We start from the raw sequence: 22,244 nt of genomic DNA, 5'->3' as shown, positions 1-22,244 counted from the left end.
CGGTTTCGGAGTTCAAAATTGATGAGTTGATTCCATGAGTTATACGAACATTGAACCATATTCATCCTTGGGCATCGATTACATTGTCCATCTCCCTGAATTGTGCTGCCCTACTCACTACATCGCATCTCGAAAACGGTGCCTCCTTGATACCACATCACAATCCACCGCCCATACCACCAACCCATCCGATCACCAATTCCAAATTTCCCCTCCTTACATCTCACCACACTGAGCAATCACAACATCCAAGTTCGGCACGTCCTTGCCGCGATATCCAGTCTTGGTGTTCTCCATCTTCCTGACGACATCCATGCCGTCCACGACTTTACCGAACACGATGTGCTTGCCGTCCAGGAAGGGGGTCGGGACCGTGGTGATGAAGAATTGTGAGCCGTTTGTGTTTGGGCCGGCGTTCTTTTTTTGGGTTTTGAGTTCAGTCAGTTTCTTTTTACCTGTCACTCTCGGTAGGAAGGTACGTAGGTAGGTGGGGTAGATATGGAAAGGAGGGAAGGAGGGAAGGAAGCAGACACACTCACAGCCATAGAAAGCAACCCAGGCGAATCATGCTTCAGCAAGAAATTCTCGTCCGCAAAGCTCTTGGTGCCGTAGATGCAGGTTGAACCGGTGCCGTCGCCGTTGAGGAAGTCACCGCCTTGGCACATGAAGTTGGGAATCTATTTTTTTTTTTCGGTATTTAGTCAGCGTTCACCATCACCAGCCATTCTTTTTTTGTTCACAACACAAGGAAGAGACAGAGCACAGTGAGAACAGAACAGAAAGAAATAAATGTGTGGTGACATACAATCCGGTGGAACTTGCTCCCCTTATACCCCTGCGGCCGACCGAGGTTGTTCTTGCTCTCGCCCGTGCAGAACTGCCGGAAGTTCTCGGCCGTCTTGGGGACTACGTCCTTGAAGAGCTCGAAGGTGATGCGGCCGAGGGGCTCGCCGCCGAGGGTGATGTCGAAGAAGACTCTGTGTTTTTGGTTTGATGGTTAGATCAATTTGGTTTTGGTTGATTCATAAGTGAGTAGTAGGTGATGGGTTTAAATCATAAAATGACATGACACGACATGACTGTTAATGGTGAGTGATGGCTGTAGGTTGTGGTCGAGGTGGTTGAGGTGTAGAAGTAGAGAATGCCTAGTGTAGATGTAGGCTCGGGGAGAAGGTATGAATGAATGAGTGCGACTTGGCAGTTGCCTGGGTTGGTGGTTGATGGTGTTGATGGGAGTTACATCCGTTTGGTGATGATAGTTAAAATGAAAACAGAACACAAAGATGGTCGATAAAAAGTAAGTGTTGTGACATCTGAGATGTGGTCGTCGGACATGGGAGTTCCGACTGATGAAGTGAAGTTGACTTGATGAAGAGAGAGAGGTACATGGGTACCTCTGCTTGATACAGCGCAGGTACTAACGAACAAAAGAATAGCTGGGACTTACAGCGGGTTGCCAGAGGCAGGGAGGACGGTGGGCGCCATGTTTTAGGTTTTGTTCTTTCTTCACTGGTTCTGAAAAACAAATTCGAGATAATTTGAGGTCGTATCAGTTGAAAATGCCAAATGAGTTGATTTCTTCGGTTGCGCGGGTGGAATTGGTTGTGATGAATGCCCTCTGCGTGTTTCGATGTTGTTAAGACCACAGTGAGTTTTGCGAGGGAGAGCTCGAGTGTTCTACGCAATCCAGAGACCCCAGCATTCTTGAACTGTCTTGGCAGGTGTTTGACAGCTTCCGCCAGCTGTCAGCGGTAAACGTTGTTTACGAGGACTAGAGCTGTCTCTTGTCAATTTCTTTCTATTTCTCTCCTGACACTCGAAAAGTATCAGCTCTAACATAATGATATGAACTCATTCGACCGTCTCTCATATTCGGTATTTAGATAATTTTTCAAGCCCTGTCCATAAAAGCTTCTATAAGGCCTAATCCTGACTGCCTCAACCCTTCGATAAACACACAACAAAGTCACCCCGACCAAGAACATCACATCCCCCCTCCTCCTCAACGCCCAAAGTACCTCTTCTCCCAATACCTCAACACCATATAACTCACAGTAGTAAACAAAAACCCAAAAACACACCCCAAATCCCCCACAAACTCCTCCCCCACCGCCTTTATCACCGGGCCTCTATACCACTCCTGTGCAATCCCCACCGCGACTCCTACCGCCCCCACACAGAAAGCCGTAATAGCCGCCATACCCGGCGGCAACTTTTGGCATCCGTATAAGCTTCCGGCTGATACCCCCTCACCCCGCGTCTAAACAGAAAATGCTCCGTCAACGTAATCCCCAAGTAAATGGAGATCCAGTACGACATCGCCAGCAACAGATTCTCCAGGTACGTCGCAAACTCCTGATACGCAGGTATCGCAAACGCTGTGTACCCGACCGTGGAAACAAGCGTCCACAAGAACCGCGGCACCCGCTGAGTCCGTCTGCCTAACACTTGCACGGACATGGAGACGGAATAGACGGTGGCGATGTTAGTCCCGATTATGGAAAGCGCCAGCAAAACGACGCAGAAGGTGCCGAACCCCTTGCCTACGGCGGGGATCAACACATGGCTGAACACGCCCCCTAGTCCCGCTTCATCGTAGGCGGCAGCAAAGTCGGTGTGGTGCACGGTCGCCGTCATCACGGCCGCGCCCAGCAGCTCCGTGAACACCGTGGGGAAAAAGTTGCCTGCGAAGGTCCACCAGAAGACGCGCGCGCTCGGCTTGGGGTCAGCTGGTTGGTAAATGCTGTAATCAGCCGCGTAGGCAGCCCACCCGGCCGTAAAGGTGTACACGGAGGCAGCGAAGGAGAGGACTCCGGACGCTTTGGCGGTTCCCGTGCCTAGGGGGAGGAGAGGGTCGAAGTTCCCGGAGTGGGCAAAGACTCCTAATACAATGAGGAGGACGACGAAGCAAGGGAGCCACGAGTAGCGCTCGTAGGTGTGCACGAAACGGTGGCCCATGGTGCAGATGACGAGGGTGGTGAGGGAGACGATGAGGATACCCGCCCAGCCCGGCATGCGAGGGTTGATGCCGTGGAAGAGTTGGGCGCCTACGACGGCGTTGATGGCGGATGAGGAGACGCAGACTGCTACGTTTATGAGGGCGGCTGTGACGGGATAAATTGTTAGCATTGCAGCGGTCGAGGTATACGGCGAGCGAATGCAAAACGGAAAGGGGGAAACGGTACATACCAAGTTTAGCCCCATGATAACCAAAGTAAAATCTCGACAACGGAATCTGTCTCAATCCAAACACCGGACCCAGACTCGAAAACAGAGCAACAGGCAGACTCCCCAAGAAATTGAATGCTATAATTAGTATAGCCGCATCGACGAAACTCAGTCCGTAGGCAGTAACGGGCAAGACGCCGAGGGTGAGAGAGACAAAGGTCATGTTGATGGAAAACCACTGTCATTCATTACCTCTAGTAGTTAGCGACTGGCTTTGTGTTTGTCTTCAACTCAACTTGAAGGTCTTCAAAGTCAAAAAGTCAAAATCATGATTGGTGGTAAGGAATACAAAAAAAAAAAAAAAAAAAAAAAAAAACACTAACCGTAATACCAACAGTTATCGGCTTCCTCGCATCCCTCTCATCGCTCGGCAGCCGTTCGATCCCTCGCTCTTCCACGCCCCATCGCCCTGTTATTTGGTGCAGCTTCGCGTAGATGCTGTTTCCTGCGTAGAACTCTTCTTTGTGGACCACATTTTCGTTGTTGCCCTTGTTGTTGTTAGGATCGGTGCCTACCATTTTCGACTTGGACCGCAGCTTCGTCTTTCTCTGATGTAGTCGAGGAGTGGCCAAGGTCGCTCTCCCTTGTTGGGTGTTGGTGGATGTGGACTCCCATTGTTGGTTGGGCCCAGCCGCTCAAGATGGTCTTGAGCTTTGGCTGCTTGATGGTGTGATGTGATGATATAGAGAGACTGGGAGAGTCTCGGGAGGAAGCAGTCTCCAGATTTCCGTGGGTGGACAGAGGAGGATTAATCAGCTTTATGTACCCTACCTCACCATCAATGACTGACAGACAGCTTAACCCTGGGAAGTATTTCCCTACCTATATTGGCGACACCGCATGGAAGGTAGCCATGAAAAGACGAAAAGTGCTTCCATCCTATGGGGTTTGAACTGGTACAGCGGCCGCCACGCCCTTGCGTAGAGTAGAGTAGTAGCGTTGACTTGGGTACCACCACCCTGTTTGAGATTCGTGTAGCCATATCGAGACATGATTGATATGTGTTGCGTTCTTCCTTGCAAGGACATGCAGATAGATGCCACTGGTCAGCCGGACCCCGCTCTGTGGTAGCATTATCAAAGAGGGATAGCTTTTGGCGAATTTCGCGAGTCTCTACGGTAGGCTGCAAACCCAGACACCTTACAAGGTCCAGGTTCGCAAAGCATGGTTCAGTGTAACCGCACATACATACAGCTATCTCATGTTTTGTTTCTGAGATGGTTTTCCGCCGAGAGAATCTGAAGCGTGTGGTAATACATTGTTGAGGTTGGCTTCAACTTCTTGGCTCGGACTTTGATGGGGGGTTGACCTCGGACTTACATAGGTATATGTTTCGCATTCTAAGTGTTAACAGTTGCACTGCATCGTATATTAAGAAATCGCTAAAGAAGTCGAGAGACGGGACGAGGGCAATATAAACCCCGTGGCACTCCCGCTGCGGGTTTCGAGCAGGAATTGCAACCCTCAGCCACGGTACGTAGCCATGATAAGAGTTGATGCGATTGGATCTTTTTGACTTGCCCAAGTCCGAGGCCCTGGACTTCATATTTCGTGAGTCAAGAATGCATCATGGATATCCCGTCCCTTTTGACGAATTGATCATCGCATGTGAAGACAAGAACAAGAAGTGCAAAAACCATACTCACAGCAGTTCCGGCACAAGGCCTGACGAAGATTTTATATGATTTCTAAAACTGTTCGAACTTCGCTCCTAGATATCTGAAGACCAAGCCTCGCCAATCTCTAGAGATATATCCATCTGCCTTCATTCTTTCATTCCCTTCATTCCCTCGCAAAACCCCATGCGCGCAGTTTTCCCTCTGCTTCCTTGCTCATCGCAAAACTATGATCCCCTTCCTCCTTGACTCATTTTCCGTCCCCACTCTATCCCCTCAGCCATCCTACCAAAGAGTAGAACCGTATTCGCTTCCTTTTGCTCCATTGAAACCATGGTTTACCCACATGTATAGATAGCAAGTGGGTGACCACATAACCTTTAAGGAAGGCCTGCCTCATTGAAGGCAACTAAAGAAAAGTGAGAGTGTCCTTTCTGCCAAGCACTGCATCTCTTACCACTCATATTCACCATTGGCCTTATGGAAGACGTATTCCTTGCCATTGACAGTCAAGACACCATCCTTAAGGGTGCACTTCCTATAGCAATTATCAGTAGCTGTTTCCTCGACTCATGTCGTACTCCAAAAAGGATGGGGGTCACTCACCACTTATTCTTGACGCGCTGCACCTTGTCATACAAGCAGAGCATGATCCAGCCACTAGCCTCATCCTCTTCATCGTCATCATCCCGTTCATCCTCAGGGTCATCAAGGTCAGAGTTGATGGCATCTTCGTCAAACTCATCATCATCCTCATCATTTCCATCAAGCTGATTCGCACCACGAGCGGCGGCACGGCTCCTCTTGGTGGCGGTGCCCCGAGACTTGGTAGCTTCCTTCAACGGAAGCATCAAGCCGCCTCCTTCCCTCTGCTTAGCTTTTTCCAGGAGCTGGGCGTGGAGCAGGTTGTCGATCTCGACGCGACCCATCTCGACAGGGTTGCCGTCCGCATCGCGACGCATCAGGACACCGTCGAATCCGTCGCTCGAGCCATCGACCTGCGCGCCGCCAAGACCATTTTGCTGGTTGGGAGGCTGCGGCTGTCCAGGCTGTCCAGGCTGCTGTTGCATGCGCTGTTGCATGCGCTCCTGCATCTGGGCGGCCACGTTCTGCTGATATTGCTGCTGTGGGTTAAGCTGCTGCTGTTGTTGCTGCTGTTGCTGTGGTGCCTGACCGGGGATCTGAGGTTGTTGAGTTTGCTGGTGAATAGCGTTGATAGAAGCCTGGGCCTGCGATCCATACCGGCTTGCAATGGCTTGGGCAGCTCGCTGGGCGGCCATACCACCACGAGCGGCGTTGTTGCCAGGGTAGGCGGGGTGCATCATGGGCTGCATAGTACCCGGTTCTTGCTTGATGGCAGGCTCGTTCGCCATGCCTGGTTCATTCTTGATGGCGACGCCATTGCCGTTGGGCTGGCCGCCAGGAAGAGACAGGGGCTGAGCGGCCGTTTGTGGGCTCAGGGTCGACTGAGTGTAGTTGGCCGTTGGTTGCTGGGCAGCAGCCGCCTGCGCATTGACGGCAGCGGAAGTGTTCTGCGCGGCCTGCGCCGGGGGTGGTGCTTCAGGCTTGGGGTCCCAAGGAAACTGAGCAACGTTGAGCTGGGACAGCTTGTGTTGCCATCCCTATCAAGACACGTTAGTTACATGTTACCAGCAAAGGACAGGCAGAGCTAGTTTCTGCTGTTTCATGGAGTAGGATCCCAGTCCTTCTTGGGATACGGGAGACGAAACGTGAAGATGATGAATTGTTACAAGATATCGTATTCATGGGCTGAGGCTTGGGGGTGACAGGCAGTGATGACCACCAGCAGGCGGCACGTGCTGCGGCACTTGGATGGTCCAATCGGAAGCGGCGTCATGGGAGAGGGGAAGCCCCAGCCAACCTGACTGGGAACTTATTTGAGACCCAAAAGGCCCTGGGTCGCCCGCCCCCGAATGCTGCCTGCTCCTCCATCCACTCTTTCGCGTTGCGAAGGCTAGCAGAGGCAGCCAACGTCAGAACCCGACACTTGTCGTCGTCGACACACGAGTGTATCACTGGCGCTGGATCTCGCTCATCGACATGGCTGTAGAAGAGCATGCGACATACGAAAACGACAGGACAGGATGCGGGAATCGACAACATGAAAAGGAAAAAGGATGCGACGACGCGGATGAAGGAAAGACGGGGAAAGTCAAAAGTGGTTCACCTTTTTCAGTTCTTCTAGAACACTATCGTCGACGCCATTCTCCTCGAAGTCGACGCGGACAGCGTTGATCACCTCGTTGATGATGTGCTCGTAAACGGTACCGACAGTCGCGTTGGACATGGTGATTGAAGGTGATGGATGGATGTGCGTATTGAGTGCTGGCTGACTGGGTGAGGCTTGCGTGACTGCTGATGGCGATGGGAGACAAGAGCTGCCTGCTTGTGACGGTTGCGGCTGCTCGACGGACGGGGACACAAGAGCCTTCAGTTGATATGATGCTTGTCTTGTTCTTCCACACGATGACGGGGACGCGTTTATGTCAGCAAACCAAACGCTCTGCTTGCTGTCCGCTCCTTCTTCTACGCCGTCGTCCAGCGCGGACTCGAAAAAAGGCTTGACGATTTCTTTTTGTTGGAATCCAATGGAAGTTCGCGTGTGTGACGAGAGGGAGGTCTGCCTAGGTGTTGTGTGTGGAGTTGGCCCGAGTGAGTGTGATGTGGTCGGGGATTCGTGAGTCGTCAATGCGAGAAGTCGCCGCCTTTTGGAGAGGTTCCCGTCCTTGAACCCTGCGCTCGGTATTTCTTCTTCTTCCACCTTCTCACGGTTTCTGAGCCGCCGTCAGACTGCACTCTAAACACCTTTTTGAAAGCCTCGTAGTGAATTGTATTTCTAGTTGGTAAGGCGCAATATCCAGAAGTGCTCGGCAGCGTTGCAAACAGCGGACGTGCTGTCTTGATTCAGAGCAGATGGCGCTTCAGTAGGTGTGGTGAAATGGGTAAGTTTAGACTGTCCTGCCATTCCTGCTTTGAAGTTTCCCTGGCCACCCCCTGCTTAGTCAGCCGGCCGCCAACCTCAACAGCCCACAGCCGCGGCGACTGCCACTGCCCTGCAGTGTCGGTCTTACGGCAACGCGGGCGAAATGCCTGCAGTGACTTCCATGCCCTTCTGTGAACGCTGAACGCTTGCGTCTGCAGGAGTTCAGCCCTGCAGCCCTGCAGCCCTGCAATCCCACTCCATGACGGAAGACGGGATGGAAGCGAACAACATGCCCCCCTGAATATTTGCAGAGCAGCCTCTCTGTGTCAAGGGACACGCAAGTTCACGATGCCCCGGTGAATCGCTTCCTCCAACTTTATGTGGGATCAAACCTCATCACCAGCGCAAGCCATTTGCACTGTTGGTCGCCTAACCACCGCAGTGAAGCGCCAATATGAGAGCTTTTTAATACAACCCATTCATTGCTCATACCATGCGCATTCGCTAGCTGGATAGACTCAAATCCCTCCCTGGATAGACTAAACCCACTTTTTCGGGCGCCCAACCAATCTCTGCCCGGCTCTCGACCGCGCTCATCAACCTCACCATATCGCCAGCCAAGTACATTTATTGTTCGAAGCTATCCTCATCTCCGTCGCTATCGCTATCGCTGTCGCTGTCGATGTCAATGTCGATGCCAATGATGTCGTTCCAAGTGCCAGGTGCTTTTGGTGAACTAAGTAGAAGACGAGGGCACTGAGGGCGAATTTCAAATTCCAGCACCCCGGCACTTATACGGTGGGCAGCACTAACAGCGAGGGCTTCACGTACAACGGAACACCAGGACCAAGGCAGCGTTTGAAACAACAATATAACACGCGACGAGACCATATAAACAGCTTCAACAGTAGACAATTGACTGGATTGACGACACTGAATAACTTCACAAACATCGTGGATTTGGTAATGCGCCCCGGAAGGTTTTGCGCGGCTCATGGCTGGGCGCCCGAAAAAGTGGGTTTAGTCTATCCAGGGAGGGATTTGAGTCTATCCAGCTAGTGTTTGCGCATACCATGCCATACAAACTTTTGACAAACTTTTACAATTTGTACTAGCAAGCTTCTAAACAATTACCGTACAAAATACCGATCTGACATGATCAGGTACAGATGAGGTACGTATCCTCTTGATACAAAGTTTTTGTCGTCATAACTTCATGATCCACCCAAATCCCAAGATTCCTCCATGTATGTGCCCGCTTCACCCAATGGCCTCGTTCAGGCCGGGCTAGGAACAAAAGCTGTCGAACCCTCCAAAACGCCGTGCTGAAACGACCAAAAAACCCGAGAAAACAAAGCAACCGCTGCCAACCCAAGTTGACGTCGTTATATGAACAGTAAAGCGCTTAACGGATTGTCATCTGTTTCGCCATGGTCGCCTTCGAAGATGTGCCAGCGCCGCTGATGCCAGCACCAGATCCGGCCTTCTTCTCAAAGATCTTCCAAAACTTCAAACTCTCGTCGGCCGCTACAAATATCGGTTAGTATCAGTTTCCATCAGCATTTTGCTTCGAATTTGACTTACCAGCTGTGGCGAGCATCTGCCCATCGGGACTGAGACAGCTGTGGAGGACACGGCTCTCATGAGCAGGAATCTCAACATTTCGGACCAGAGTAGGGTAGCTCCAAATGCTGAGCGAGTTATCGGGGTAACCGCTAGAGCTTACGATTTCGCGATAGTGAGGGCTCCATCGGAGACTGGTGACCTGGGAGCCTGTGTCGATGCTGTTGACGCGGGCACCGGAAGTGGTGTTCCAGAAGTGGATGTGACGATCATAGGAACCTCCACCAGTAGCCAACAAGTTTATGTTCCAAGGGCACCAAGCGAGAGCCTTAACGGCAGCCTTGTGGTTGGTCTTGGTGAACTTTGGAACAGCAAGAGAGCGGGCATCCCAAATCGACACGAGATTGTCGTTTCCACCGGTAGCAAGCTGAGCGCCATCAGACCGCCACTCGAGGCCGCAAACCTCCGATGTATGCGAAACGAGTTCTGCAACCTTGTGCTCGGCGATACGGACATCATGGTTGAACACCAGACCGCTTCGCGCTCCTGTCGAGAGAAGGTGCTTGCTCCAGCCCATGACACCGACTCGACTGTCGTGACCAAACATACTGCGAATCTTGATGCCTTCGGCGACATCCCAGATCTGGACCTCACCGGTACCGAGTCCCACGCCCACATATGCTCCATCACCGGACCATTTGACGCTGCTCACGTACGTGTCGGGAGAAGTTTCCATAAGGCAGTCAACAGAGCCCTCGTCAGCTGACCAGACATAGACGTTGCGTTCCAGGCCAATGGCGACCTGGTTTCCCGAGCTCCAGTCCAGCAGGTTAAGGTAGTAGTCGTCAATCAGACCCGGAGCGTCGAGGACACGCTCTGGTGCTGTGGCGATGCGGCGCCGGAATTGCGCTGCCGAGTTAGCGGCCTTCAAAGGGCGGTTGTATTGCTGACGGAGATCGATGGGCTTGGACGACTCGGGAGGAGCTGGCTTGAACTGCAAAATTCGAGTGTTGACGTTCATTCCGCAGGCAGTGGCCAAGGAGTCTTGATACGCCACGGTGTTGGGAGATGGCCGGGCGTATGTCTCGGCCTCTTCGTCATCCAGGAGTAGGGAATCAAATTCGAGCTGCTCAGTCGCATCGTCCGTAGTAGAGGCGAGGGCTGTTGAGTTGGACGATTCGCCGTTCCTGGACTTTGGCCGCTTCTGATCCCGCATGTTAAGCTTTCCGGAGCCGCCATTGGCAATGGCTGAGCTTGAGCCTCGGTTGGGGATGAAGCGATCGGCATTGAGAGTAACGGTTGTCTTGATCGGCTTTGCCTTGATCTTGGTCTTCTTTGGCTTCGGGGTAGGTGCGGTCTGAGTTTGTTCTTGCGCCTGAGCGCCGGTGCCGGTCAAAGTAAACTCGGATACGCCAAGCTCGAGAGCTTTCTTGGGAGTCGAGGCCCCACGAGCAATGTTGGACTTGGGCGAGTCCCAGTTGGTCTTGGTTGAGGCCGCTCGTGCAAGATGCGAGCTCAGGTTACCGGGGTAGACCGACTTGGCGGGTGCTCGCTGGCCATCATTATTTGACTTGTCCTTGTTGAATGGCGAAGAGTTGACGTTCGCATTATGATGAGGAGAAGGGGTCAGGGGCACACGGCCGCCCGCTGTGCGACTCGAGAAAAGACCCGTGTGGGACTTCTTAGGTGTCGTGACTGATGGAGTAGCCATGTTTGTTACAGTGACCATGAAGATAGTAGGTATGTACCACTATATCAACAAGTCATGGTTAGCACACTTATCAACACACATAGATAGCTGTCCACAAGCTGGGGGTGCTTACCGTTTAGGGGGGTTGTAGGTGTCGAGGAGTTCCGATTAACCGAAAGAGCTCCAAGAGACTCAAGTTAATGGCTCCTGGAAGGTTAGTACGTTCTGATTGTTGATGATCGGCTAAGTCGGAGAGGTCCTTGGACGAGATGCGTCTCAAAGTCGGCGGGGCGATCAGTTGACTGCAAAAGCAAGCTGGTCTAATGGACTTGAGGAAGTCTGCGTTCAAGGATATGGCGCGCTGCAAAGTTTTGTCTTGATGGTATGATTGCTTTATGCAAATTTTTGCAAGGGAGAAGCGAGAGCTTGAGGAAAGCAATCCAAGAAAAGCGAAGAGGTGGTAGAGATGGTTTTCTTGCAGCGCGGATATGTGGATGTGGTGAAGTGGAAGGAGAAGGCGGGCCGAAGATTAGTTTACTTTCGAAAGGACGACCTGTTTTGTCTGCACAACGTGGTTGCCATGGTAACGAACCCCGAGTGGCAGCTGGCCACCAAACGCTTGGACCGCCTTTTTTGAGTGCGGCACACGCTCCGCAAATCTCAAAGGCAGAAAGTCAAAGGCCCGTCCGCCGCCCAGTCTTGGCAAATTTCCACTTCACGACCTGACCCATCTCCAGGTCCACATTGGACCGGCCCATCAAGGTGGATCCTTTCAACCGTCGTCCAGGCCCGGGGTGCTCGTGCCAGGCCCGCTCGTTCCCCGACTGCCGCGTTGCGCTGCGCATGATCCTCTCGACGACAAGCACGAGCCGGCCAGCATGGATCGATTGAACTGAACGAACACCACTCAACCTCGCCTGCCTGCGATTCATATTCATCTTTAAAGAATAGGTATTACCCTGTCATTAGTTACGAGACCTGTGTCGCCGTTTCTCGATCTCCCGACTGCTCCAAGAACGAAACGACCAAGCCAACTTTTGGGCCCCCGCCCTAGCATGTGGGATTAAGTCGATTGCGACAGCCAAACGCTTCACGCTTCATGCTTCATGCTTGAATAGCGCGACACCTAGCCCACGAAAGCATCCGTCAAAGCATCTCCCCCAGACAGGCGACAGGCCGACAGGTGTCAAAAAATCCGCAGCTATGGCGCACCCTTCGACGCCCGCAGGTCACTCCCCCTCCATCTTCGGTGGTCCAACCCCAGTCATGTCCGGCGCTGGACAACCTGCGATCCCCTCGTCCATGACGACTTCAACTCTCACACCAGCCTCGGCTGCCTCTTCCAACAATACCTACATCATGCCAAACTCTCCCTTCAAAAACCGTGGTGATGGGTACCGTCCCAAAGTCACCCGGACCCTTGGACAGCGTCCTGCCTGTCTCGTCAACGCATCCGTCACCTACTGCGGGAACAACCAAATCTACGCTTTCGGTGGTTTCGACCAATACACAGACGAGGTCTACAATCATGTGTTGAAACTGGACCTGGTCAGTCATCAGTGGAGCCTAGTTGACAACTATGGTGACATTCCTGGCGTTCGAATGGGTTAGTGTTACTTGGTCCACCTGTTTATATTGTGCCATATCTGCTCGTCTTGAGCCTGGCTAACAGATCTCTCCGCTAGGGCATACTGCGACCCTGTATAAGGGAGACAAACTCTTGGTGTTCGGCGGCGAAAACGAACACAGAACCTATCTATCCGACCTCATAATTTTCGATCTCAAAACCGCACACTGGACCCAGCCACAAGTGACAGGACCGATTCCCAAAGGTCGCGCAAGACATGCGGCCGTTCTACACCAAGACAAGCTTTTCATCATTGGCGGGATTACGGGTCACGACAACTACGTTCTCGACGACATCTGCTACTTGGACCTGAAGACGTTCACTTGGTCAAGATCCTGGCGTTTTGTGGGCCGGTTCGATCATTCAGCATATATATGGGGTGAAAGGGTATGGGTATTCGGGGGTCTCAGCGAGGAGATGGACAAGGTTAGCGACATCTGGTGGCTAGATCTCAAGGGAAGTCCGGCCTTCGATTCACCCCCGCAGATTGGCTCGATGGATCGTTCCGGTATGGCTCGAAGCGCCATTTCGCCAAGGCCCTCCTACCCTGCAGCACAATCCCCGATTGTTGGGTCGTCTGGGTATGCCGCAAACTCGAGGACTGCGCAAGTCAACCCCCCGTCGTTCCATCTCAAGACCTACGCTCCTCCTGCACCCGGTGCTATTTCGGCTCTCAAGTTTGTCAACGGTCCCAACGTGCCATCGCAGGGACAGGGCATTCATTTCCATGTCTACTCGTCAGGTACCCTTCTAGACTTTGTTACACCGGCGGCGACAATTTCGTCCAAGGAATGCTCCTTGTCCGCTCTCGACCTGGGATCTCTCCGATGGCAGAAGTTGGCCGACGGCCGGGAGATATTCAAGTCCGGATATCGCTGGCACTATTGCACCATGAACGAAGACGGCACCAAGGCCTGGCTGCTCGGGTGTCCTACGGAGCCAAATGTACTGGACCATGGAGGCACTGGCCTCGAGGAGTACTTGTCCGATATCATGGAAATCGATTTGCGCCGGTATGGGTTCTTGGGAAACAATTTTGCCCCTGAACCACGCGCGGACATCACACGGCCTTCTTCCCGAGCGCGTCATATCGAACAGCCGTCCAAAGGGCTGGGATGTGATCTCGCTAAACTCTTCGACCAGCCTCCCGAGACCGGAAGTGGCACGGATTTTATCGTCACAGCTCTTTCTCGCGAATATGATGAGGACGAGATCATGGGCTCTGCGCTCGTTCACCCTTCCGAATCGATGGACGGTGATCAGACCTGGCTGTCGCCGGATGCGCCCACGTCTCCGCCAATCCACGTTCATCGACTGATACTCCAGGCACGCTGGCCACACTTTGCACGCCTATGGTCGAGCCAAATGGCCGAATTTCACACGAAGAAGATGCATATCCCTGAGCCCTACAGTGTTGTCAAGGCATTCTTATACTATCTATACACGGACCGTATCGACCCCGGATCTGAAGAGGATGAGAGCATCACGGCCGACCTGTCAGACGTGGCTGGCCTTCTTGTCATGTCCAACATCTACAACATTCCTCATCTCCGCCTCCTTTGCGTAAACAGACTGGCGAAGGAGCTTGACGTGGATCACGCATGTATCATCTGGTACTGCGCCGGCATGGCGAATGAGGAGTGGCTGCGGAAACGGGCTGCCACCTTCTGTATGACGCACTGGGGCAGAGTTGTACGCACGCTCGGCTTCCAGAGGCTTCCTCGGGCGGCTCTTGTCGAGCTCTCTCAGGAGGTCGATACGGAAGGCCGCGTGGTCGGCGGTGACGAGCTTGATTTGATGGTCGGCATCGATGGTCGTTACCACGACGGAGGGTCTGGGGCGTCACGTCGTAAGGAGAGCATAAGTAGCAACCAGACGCAAGTGCTTGAGAGCGAGCTTGATGAGGACGAGGGCATGGAGATGTCATGAACATCTAGGTCCCGCCTTCCGTCATGTCAAGCCATGCTTTTTCACCTCATCATTATCCTCATGTTTGGATCCGTTCTTCACATAAGGAGAGAGCGGAATGAGTGGCTCGTTGGACAAGAAGAAAGGTCTTTGGAGTGACAGGAATTGGCACTGAAGAGATCACAGGCCCGCCGGACGTGTTGGTTCCCTTGTTAGTGTCTTGACTGATGTGATGGATAGGATAGGTTGAGCGGAGTTGGCTTTTCGTACGATGAGCTCATCAACCATCCTTTAGTAAGGAGGCCTTCAGGAAAACTCAAAGGATTGGGGAAAGATAGTTACACTTTCCCACAGAGGCATTGCAAAGGCGTTGGCGTATTTACAAATTCATGGGTATTTTTTGTCAAAGCACATGAAGACTGATATTTTCTCCTTTCTGTCCTACGGCTAATAGGGTCCATAGTTGGCAATCTGAACTTTAACTCATGTATTCAGACAAGCTGATGAGAGCTTGAGGCTGGCTTGTTGACAAAGTGTTATAAAAGAACAGCATCGAGCGGTTACAACGACCTCAGTTGCAATCGGGTAGCCTACCAGAACCAGTGATAAACCAAACCCCCTGAACTTCAAACTGCACGAGCCTATCACGTTGACATGCAAGTATCTCTCATTCCACCATGTTTAAAGAGCGATCATACATCCGGAATTCCCTTCTTACAGCTTACATTATTCGGAAAGTTCGTGGAGTCGCAAAAGACATACAGCAGCTGACCATGCCGGTCGGCAAGTGCCCATGCAGGCAGTGTTACCCACTGAAATGTTGCCGAGGTTCACAAGCCGTCCGAAAGCGACAAAGCGACAAGAGTGGTCGCCCCCAGACTCACATTCTCCACCTTTCCGCTGCTACGACATCGACCCCCTCTGTCAATGTTTGATCATACCTAGATTTGTCTGGGGGGATCTGACTTTTTATCCGAAGGACCCAAAAGGAAGTCTGAAGAACAAAATCGTTATTAATTATCTTTTGATACCACGCCGGTTGACTCTGCTTGACCCTGTTAAACTCAACACACTCTCTCGCGCTGCCCTTTCCTTAACGAATTTACGCGAGGCAGCCGCCAAATCGGGATCCCCAGCTAACAAAGCCCAGCCCTCGCCACCGCGGCAACCCTTTACCAGCCCAGGCGCCCAGCCAGCTCCCAGCAGTGCAGCAGCAAGTCCAGTGGTCCTGACGCTTGTCGCATCGCACACGCATTCTGTCCCGTCGCACTATTCGCACGTCGCACATCTGCACCCCATCGTTTAAGACTGACGACCATCCCTCGGCGGCCACCGGTGACCCCCCGTTTTCGCTTTCTCCCTTACCGGTCCATCGAAGTCATCCCTCGAGCACTACCACCGGCCATCAACGGCGGAGGAATCAGATAATCCACACATCGTCATGGCATCCCCTCCGAAACCCTGGGAAAGACAAGGCGCGACGTCTGGCGCATCGGGTAGGTTTTTTCGTCCACGTTCCATGTTGCCCGACACTCAGGGGACTGACATTGAATCCGCAATGATACAGCGCCCGCACCAGCAGCCTCTTCGGCCGCGACGCCATCATCAGAGTCAAACACAACGACAACATCAGGCTCAACCCCGGCCATCCCCGCGAGACCTGCCAGTCTGACCGCCTCCGTCAACCAAAATGCCGCCAACTACAGCAGACCGATGGGCGCGATGGGCGCATCACCATACGGCGTAGGCGTAGGCTCGTACGGTACAACATACGGCTCTTCATACGGCTCGGCATATTCGTCGCCCTATTCCAGCCCCTATTCTCGGTATGGGGGTATGGGCGGGTATGGCAGTTCGATGTACGGCGGTTATGGCGGATCGATGTATGGCGGTGGAATGTACGGCGGCGGCGGCATGTATGGAGGAGGTATGGGTGGCATGCCTGGCGATCCCAACAACCCGGAAAGCTTGACCAACCGCTTCAACATGAGCACGATGGCCACGTTCCAGATGCTGGAAGGCGTTGTCGGCGCGTTCGGAGGCTTTGCGCAAATGCTTGAGAGCACTTATATGGCGACACACTCGAGTTTCTTCGGTACGTTACATCATCCCATTTGCCCACCCCCAGTCAGACGCAACTGATTTACTAACATCAGCTTAGCCATGGTCGCTGTCGCAGAGCAGTTTGGCAATCTTCGCCAGACGCTAGGTTCCATCCTGGGCATCTTCACCATCATGCGCTGGATCAGGACCGTGTTCGCCAAGATTACCGGCAAGCCTCTACCAGCCGACGCCACCAGTCTCACCCCAGCCTCTTTTGCGATGTTCGAGGGACGCGGCAAGGGCGGTGCTGCAGCGGCTGCCGGTGGTGCCGCCGGTGCCATGCCCAAGCCCAGCCGAAAGCCGCTCATCTTCTTCGCTCTCGCCGCCTTCGGCCTGCCCTACGTGATGAGCAGGGTGATCAAGTCGCTGGCCTCCAACGCCGAGGAAGAGGAAAAGAAGCGCCAGCTCGTTGTCGCCCAACAACAAACCATCGACCCGACCAAGCTCGAGTTCTGCCGCGTACTGTACGACTTCTCGCCCGCCATGCAGGGGAATGGCGAGATCGTCCCGGGCGTCGACCTCGAAGTTCACAAGGGCGATCTGGTCGCCGTCCTCAGCAAGAGCGACCCTCTCGGCCAGCCTAGCGAGTGGTGGAAGTGCCGTGCCCGCGACGGAAGAGTCGGCTATCTACCGGCAACCTTCCTCGAGGTGCTCAAGAAGCCTGGACAGCCTGTTGCCGCTATCGCCGGAGCCCCGTCCATTAGCATTGACGGTGACACGAGAGCCAACTCCCTGAGCAGCATCCTCAGCGATGCGGGTAAGAAAGTGCTAGTTCCGGCCCTACCGGCGGCCAAGGCTAGCGATATCAGCGTGGAGAGCTTCCAGAAGTCGCAGTTCTTTTCTTAGAGAGGCAAGGGACACAGGCGGAATGGTCTTATCAAAATGCACATCGAGACGCCGCGGTTCATGCCACGCTCTTCTCACCTTCGGCACTCGGTCTCGTCTTCTTAATACAACCCAGATCGTGCGAGCTGGAGTGCGAGCTCTGGATCTACCATGTGCAAAGCGCCGGCCTCCTGGGAGCGGCCCACCCAATGGCCACCGAATCGCCAACCCAACGACCAGACACCGCAGCAGTCAAAACCCGAACTCCTTGATCTTACGCCTACTTCACAGGAAATCACCGTGCTTTACGGTCACAGGAAGACCATAATGCAAGTACGCAGAGGCACGTGTGATTGCTTCTTCAAACTAATCATTACGCATCGAAAGGAAGGAGGGCAGAAACGGTTAATCAAGCGTCATCAACCAAGACAGACACAAACACAACGATCAGTTACAACACTGTTATCATAAGAGGCTGAAAGGTTCTCTTTACATCCTTATACCTAGATGACACAGTGGGCGAGTGGGTGGGTACGTCTTTTATCAGACGTACCTTCATCCCATTCGAGCGGGCGGGCGGGCGAGCTAAGAAGGGAAGGGCGCTTTGAACATGGTGCATGACGGATGGAGGAAGCGGAAGCGGTCCAAAAGCTAAAGGAGATACAAGATATGAAAATCAAAGACGAGAGAGGCGAGAGGCGAGACGAGGCGTGGAGAGGCGTATCCCACGCCGGGCGGCATAGGATGGGCATAGGGACGGAAGCGTGGCTGGCTAGTGGTTGGTTAGCTTACACACACAAAGGGAGTCTTCGTCAGCTTGTGTTGGTTGTTGGTTGTTGGTTGTTGTATACCTTGTAGCGATTATATGGGTTATCCTTTTTTTTTCATAGATATATCCTTACCGTATGTCATCATTATCATACCGTCTTTTCATTAGCGAGTTTGTTGGTAGTACGAAGAAAAGGAAAAGTTGAAAAAGAAAGGGCAATGACGTGAACATTACATTGACGTAGAACGGTCGTTACTCAGGTATGTATGTATGCTATTAGAGGCATGAGATTGTAATCATGAATGACAGCTCCTTCATTATTCATGTCTCGCGTTTTCCATGGTACGCTTGGTGTTACAACACGTAAAATTATGAAAGTAATACACGGTAAGATACTAAAAGATGAAGAAAGAGAGGAAACCAGTTTACAACGAACGGATGGAATAGGCAGGGCTTTTCATATATATGACGACAATCCAGATCGGATGAAAGACCTAATGATCTATCTGACTGGTGCTTGACATGTGCTTATCACAGTTGCCCTCCTTGTTTTCAATGTTCGGCTTCAATTGCACAGGTAAAGTTTTGTTTATAAGTGAGCAGCAGAATCGATGATCATGATGTCCATCCAGAGTACTAAACATCTCCTTGCATAGATAGATAGCCCTTTACGGAGTAAGCTGTAGTACAGATGTACAACTCGCGAGCGCGCTTCAGCAAACCCTCGCTTCATTCATGTGTGGACATATGAACATATCCAGAGTCTATCGCAGCGAACCGTTGTGGTGATGATGTCGCCATCCGTGTGTGTGTTTTAGGAGTACAATAAGAGCTCTCACAATCTTTCTCTCTGCAAGTCCAAAAGTTTTCTCTACTACACATTTTCGATGTCCCAAGTTATGTTCCCAGTATAGGTGTGATTCATTATGTACGTAGTCTTTTTATTTTATATATATCTATCTATCACCGACGTCACTCGCGATCCAGCTAGCTGCATGAATCTTTCTTCCCTGAAAGGCGCCTTCTTTCTTATGCCTCCTCCTCTGTGCACCCTTTTCTGATTGAGCGGTCGGTGGTGATCTCCTTTGATTTAACCTTCGGCCTCGATATTCTCATAGGCGTTGGACTTGTGCTTGGGCTGGAACTTGAAGTTGGGAGGAGCGGGGCCGAGGAACATTTCACTATTTTTCGTTTTGCAGACGATGTTAGCACAAATTCCGCGAACAACTTTTTCTTTAGAGAGCCAGCCCAAAGGCACGACGGCAAGGGGGGGGCAACTAACCTGATCTTAATCCAATCCAAATAATTCTTACTAGCCAACAACGTCTCCAGCTCGTTCCGGCCCTTATACGCCGGCGGCCGATCGTTCATAGCAGGGGGCAAGTACTCCAACAAGCCAATCGGCACATAACGATGGAAGAAGCTCAAGAACTCGAGCAAAAAGCGACGGGTATAGTTCAAGCCCAGCTCATCCGATCCCCACGCCTCCATACCGTACTTGGCAAACTTCTCCACGTACGCCAACCGCTCCGTGGCTGACTTATCCAGGTACTGGCCGGCCGTGATCTCCTCAAAGATCCACGGCTTGATAATGGCGCCGCGGCCGACCATGACCGAGTCCACACCGGCGTTGTCCACGTGGTTGAAGTAGTCCACGTGCGAGTAGCAGTCGCCGTTGCCGACAAAGTACATGCGTCCGCCGTTGGGCAAGCTGCGCTCGTCGGCCTCGCGGATCGTGTCCTGCAAGGAGTCCGCCTTCTCGTTGAACGACTTGACCAGCGCCGCGCACTCGGCAATATAGCCCCAGTCCGCCGCCTTGGTGTATCGCTGCTGGCGGGTGCGGCCGTGCAGCGTGACGGCCGCGCAACCCGGGGCACCGGAGACAGCGCGAATGTCAGGGGCGCCGAGCGCGAGGCGCTCGACCAACTTTTGGGCCGTCAGGTGGTTGTCGCGGACGCCCATGCGGATCTTGGCGGTCACGGGCACGTCGCCTGAGACGGTGTTCATGCCGCGGATCATGCGCTCGAGCTTGGACGGGGCGTCGAGCAGGGCGGAGCCGGCGCCGGACTTGTAGACCATGTCGATGGGGCAGCCGCAGTTGAGGTCGATGACGCGGAGGTGGGGGAGGTAGCGGGCGAGGGTCTCGGCGGACTTGATGGCGATCCAGGGGGCATGTGCGGTGATCTGGACGCCGAACTTGAGATCCTTGGCGTTGTCGTATGCTGGGTCGACGATGCCGGTGGGCGTGTAGCGCGGATGAGTGATTTCGCTCTCGTGGGCGCGCATCAAGGTCCAGTCGGCCTTTTGTCCTTGGAGCAGAGGGAGCCCCAGGGCCATTTCCGAGTAGGTGATTTCGGCGCCCAGCTCCACGCAGAGACGGCGGAAAGGCAGGTTTCCTTGCGTGGTCAAGGGGGCGAGCACGGGGGTCTCGCGGCCGAAGTAGATCCTTCGCTTTTCTGAGGGCTTCAGGGGGGGCTCGACGTATTGAGCCGCATAGTCCTTGGCCACGTCGTCGTCGTCTTTCTGTTTGTGGTAGTGAATCCGGGCGAGCTCGGAGTCCTTGGCCATCCATTTCAGGTATTGGTCGGACTTTTCATGCTGAATCTTCTTTCGCGACAGGGCGAGCTTAACAGCCGGGGCGACAACGTTGTATACACCAGCCCTGGCATCCATTGACTCCTCCTCGGGCGGTACTGAAGAAGTGGTCTCTGGCTTTATCTTGGTAGGGTCGTCGGTGAGAACCAACTCCTTCCGACCATCTTCGTGCTCAATCTCCTTCATGTGGCTTTCAACGAAGAGACAACGCCAGCCAGATGAACACTTGCCGTGGGTCTCCCAGACTGGGCATTTGCCACCAAAGACTTTAAGATCAGGACGACGGCCCTCCTTCAGGTACTTGCGGATGTCGTGAAGAGCGTTGCAGCGTTCACCATGCTTGCAGTGCCGGGGAGAGAACTCGGGGGTCCAGGCAACAGAGTTGCACAGGCGCTGAGCATCGGCAAAGATACCGAACTCACGCTCCTTGTTCTGGCCTTTTGGCCTCTTCTTCTTTCCTCCCTTTCCGGTAGCTGCCTCAGCATCAGGAGCAGTCCTTCCCTCGGCAGCATCATCATCGACTACCTCGGCAGTTTTGGCGACCTGGCTTGGGAGCACAACAAGATACCTAGGACATGTAAGCTTGTATGAAGAGATGAGAAGATGAACAAGATGTACTAACTCTTTCTTAATGGGAGCAATGCCCCGTCTCTTATCCCTGTCATCTTGCCGTTGCTCCTTTGGCTTCTCCTCTTCGGTTTGAGGCTGAGGTTGAGGTTGAGGCTGATCGTCCAGCTTAACGCGCTTAGATGCTGGCTCGGCGTCTTGAACCACAACAGCGTCGTTGGGCTCCTCGATAGGACGCTTTGCCGTCTCTTGGGACTCCATTATAAGATTGAGAGTGGAAGTGTACCCGAATGAGTCTGACCCCAAGTTGAGTGCTAGGTCGGGTGAGACTAATAGCTGGATTGCCGGCCGGGATGTGAAATTTGCATCTGTGTTGCACCCCCGGGCCCGTTCTCGGGAACCGTAACAGGTACCCACCCGTGCCGCTGCAACCTGGAAATTCCATTGCGTTGAGTGCATCCCCGGGAGCAGCGAGCGGCCTAGACTGGGGGCCCACAGCGGGGTTAGCGATCAAATCGGTGTTTTAGTGCCAACGCCGATCTGCTTCCTCATGCAGTCGGCTCCAATCACAGCATTCAATTCGGTTGGTTTCGGTACCTCCTTTTTCGTGGGCAGGGCTGGGAACGGCCGCTCCTGTGAATTCCTGAATACTTTAGCAGTGGTCAACTGCTTAGTTGTTGAGGTGACCCGGACCTTAAACAACCACAGCAATCTGTTGCAATTCCGGCCAGCAAGGTGCTAGTCTGATAAGGCTGAATGAAGCTTCCGGATCTAGACTGTCCCAAAGATTGAGAGTCCACAAAGTCCCG

At 53.1% G+C, this 22,244-nt stretch overlaps 8 protein-coding genes across 8 annotated transcripts; 2 read left to right on the top strand and 6 right to left on the bottom strand.

The window, feature by feature from the left end:
• Positions 1-50: 50 nt before the first annotated feature.
• B0H65DRAFT_447672 (putative U-snRNP-associated cyclophilin) lies at positions 51-1,646 on the bottom strand. Its single transcript, XM_062825875.1, has 4 exons — positions 1,448-1,646; positions 806-977; positions 540-677; positions 51-417 (listed from the first exon to the last, which is right to left on the bottom strand). The coding sequence occupies exons 1-4, from the start codon at positions 1,483-1,485 to the stop codon at positions 217-219; spliced, it is 549 nt and encodes a 182-aa protein (XP_062685615.1). The 5' UTR covers positions 1,486-1,646; the 3' UTR covers positions 51-216.
• A 356-nt stretch (positions 1,647-2,002) lies between these two features.
• On the bottom strand, positions 2,003-3,843 carry B0H65DRAFT_504367 (permease for cytosine/purines, uracil, thiamine, allantoin-domain-containing protein; the record flags this gene model as incomplete). Its single annotated transcript, XM_062827908.1, has 5 exons — positions 2,003-2,163; positions 2,214-3,104; positions 3,190-3,406; positions 3,552-3,716; positions 3,754-3,843. The coding sequence occupies 5 exons, from the start codon at positions 3,841-3,843 to the stop codon at positions 2,003-2,005; spliced, it is 1,524 nt and encodes a 507-aa protein (XP_062685614.1).
• Positions 3,844-4,890: 1,047 nt separating this feature from the next.
• B0H65DRAFT_5176 (transcription factor IIA, alpha/beta subunit) lies at positions 4,891-7,477 on the bottom strand. Its single transcript, XM_062828681.1, has 3 exons — positions 7,033-7,477; positions 5,451-6,466; positions 4,891-5,382 (listed from the first exon to the last, which is right to left on the bottom strand). The coding sequence occupies exons 1-3, from the start codon at positions 7,150-7,152 to the stop codon at positions 5,298-5,300; spliced, it is 1,221 nt and encodes a 406-aa protein (XP_062685613.1). The 5' UTR covers positions 7,153-7,477; the 3' UTR covers positions 4,891-5,297.
• An 860-nt stretch (positions 7,478-8,337) lies between these two features.
• On the bottom strand, positions 8,338-8,684 carry B0H65DRAFT_447660 (uncharacterized protein). Its single transcript, XM_062825874.1, has one exon. It carries the CDS (start codon positions 8,677-8,679, stop codon positions 8,416-8,418), a length of 264 nt encoding a protein of 87 aa, XP_062685612.1. The 5' UTR covers positions 8,680-8,684; the 3' UTR covers positions 8,338-8,415.
• A 140-nt stretch (positions 8,685-8,824) lies between these two features.
• On the bottom strand, positions 8,825-11,197 carry B0H65DRAFT_447659 (putative CDC20/HCT1 protein). The gene is made up of 2 exons (XM_062825873.1): positions 9,373-11,197; positions 8,825-9,315 (listed from the first exon to the last, which is right to left on the bottom strand). Exons 1-2 carry the CDS (start codon positions 11,078-11,080, stop codon positions 9,194-9,196), a joined length of 1,830 nt encoding a protein of 609 aa, XP_062685611.1. The 5' UTR covers positions 11,081-11,197; the 3' UTR covers positions 8,825-9,193.
• A 915-nt stretch (positions 11,198-12,112) lies between these two features.
• B0H65DRAFT_5104 (uncharacterized protein) lies at positions 12,113-14,983 on the top strand. The gene is made up of 2 exons (XM_062828399.1): positions 12,113-12,647; positions 12,727-14,983. Exons 1-2 carry the CDS (start codon positions 12,245-12,247, stop codon positions 14,595-14,597), a joined length of 2,274 nt encoding a protein of 757 aa, XP_062685610.1. The 5' UTR covers positions 12,113-12,244; the 3' UTR covers positions 14,598-14,983.
• A 1,034-nt stretch (positions 14,984-16,017) lies between these two features.
• Positions 16,018-18,937, top strand: B0H65DRAFT_437616 (Peroxin 13, N-terminal region-domain-containing protein; the record flags this gene model as incomplete). The annotated part of the gene is made up of 8 exons (XM_062825320.1): positions 16,018-16,072; positions 16,144-16,671; positions 16,738-17,436; positions 18,012-18,035; positions 18,395-18,407; positions 18,518-18,533; positions 18,811-18,850; positions 18,930-18,937. 8 exons carry the CDS (start codon positions 16,018-16,020, stop codon positions 18,935-18,937), a joined length of 1,383 nt encoding a protein of 460 aa, XP_062685609.1.
• A 240-nt stretch (positions 18,938-19,177) lies between these two features.
• On the bottom strand, positions 19,178-21,861 carry B0H65DRAFT_513311 (uncharacterized protein). The gene is made up of 3 exons (XM_062828631.1): positions 21,491-21,861; positions 19,556-21,436; positions 19,178-19,454 (listed from the first exon to the last, which is right to left on the bottom strand). The coding sequence occupies exons 1-3, from the start codon at positions 21,694-21,696 to the stop codon at positions 19,364-19,366; spliced, it is 2,178 nt and encodes a 725-aa protein (XP_062685608.1). The 5' UTR covers positions 21,697-21,861; the 3' UTR covers positions 19,178-19,363.
• Between the last annotated feature and the right edge of the window lie 383 nt (positions 21,862-22,244).

This window comes from Neurospora tetraspora, assembly GCF_033439725.1.
Source record: "Neurospora tetraspora strain CBS 560.94 chromosome Unknown B0H65scaffold_1, whole genome shotgun sequence".
NCBI classification, from domain to species: Eukaryota; Fungi; Ascomycota; class Sordariomycetes; order Sordariales; family Sordariaceae; genus Neurospora; species Neurospora tetraspora.
This window is presented reverse-complemented; position numbering and strand designations above follow the sequence as displayed.

Coding starts and splice junctions, on each gene's coding strand:
- B0H65DRAFT_513311 (XM_062828631.1), bottom strand. CDS start 21,696: ATGGAGTCCCAAGAGACGGCAAAGCGTCCTATCGAGGAGCCCAACGAC. Junction 21,437..21,490: donor ATTGCTCCCATTAAGAAAGA/GTTAGTACATCT, acceptor TACATGTCCTAG/GTATCTTGTTGTGCTCCCAA. Junction 19,455..19,555: donor TTGGATTGGATTAAGATCAG/GTTAGTTGCCCC, acceptor AACGAAAAATAG/TGAAATGTTCCTCGGCCCCG.
- B0H65DRAFT_447672 (XM_062825875.1), bottom strand. CDS start 1,485: ATGGCGCCCACCGTCCTCCCTGCCTCTGGCAACCCGCT. Junction 978..1,447: donor CCTGCCTCTGGCAACCCGCT/GTAAGTCCCAGC, acceptor CCAAAAACACAG/AGTCTTCTTCGACATCACCC. Junction 678..805: donor GGAGCAAGTTCCACCGGATT/GTATGTCACCAC, acceptor AAAAAAAAATAG/ATTCCCAACTTCATGTGCCA.
- B0H65DRAFT_447660 (XM_062825874.1), bottom strand. CDS start 8,679: ATGGTCTCGTCGCGTGTTATATTGTTGTTTCAAACGCTGCCTTGGTCC.
- B0H65DRAFT_5176 (XM_062828681.1), bottom strand. CDS start 7,152: ATGTCCAACGCGACTGTCGGTACCGTTTACGAGCACATCATCAACGAG. Junction 6,467..7,032: donor TTCTAGAAGAACTGAAAAAG/GTGAACCACTTT, acceptor GTGTCTTGATAG/GGATGGCAACACAAGCTGTC. Junction 5,383..5,450: donor CAGCGCGTCAAGAATAAGTG/GTGAGTGACCCC, acceptor TAATTGCTATAG/GAAGTGCACCCTTAAGGATG.
- B0H65DRAFT_5104 (XM_062828399.1), top strand. CDS start 12,245: ATGGCGCACCCTTCGACGCCCGCAGGTCACTCCCCCTCCATCTTCGGT. Junction 12,648..12,726: donor CATTCCTGGCGTTCGAATGG/GTTAGTGTTACT, acceptor TCTCTCCGCTAG/GGCATACTGCGACCCTGTAT.
- B0H65DRAFT_447659 (XM_062825873.1), bottom strand. CDS start 11,080: ATGGTCACTGTAACAAACATGGCTACTCCATCAGTCACGACACCTAAG. Junction 9,316..9,372: donor GCAGATGCTCGCCACAGCTG/GTAAGTCAAATT, acceptor CGATATTTGTAG/CGGCCGACGAGAGTTTGAAG.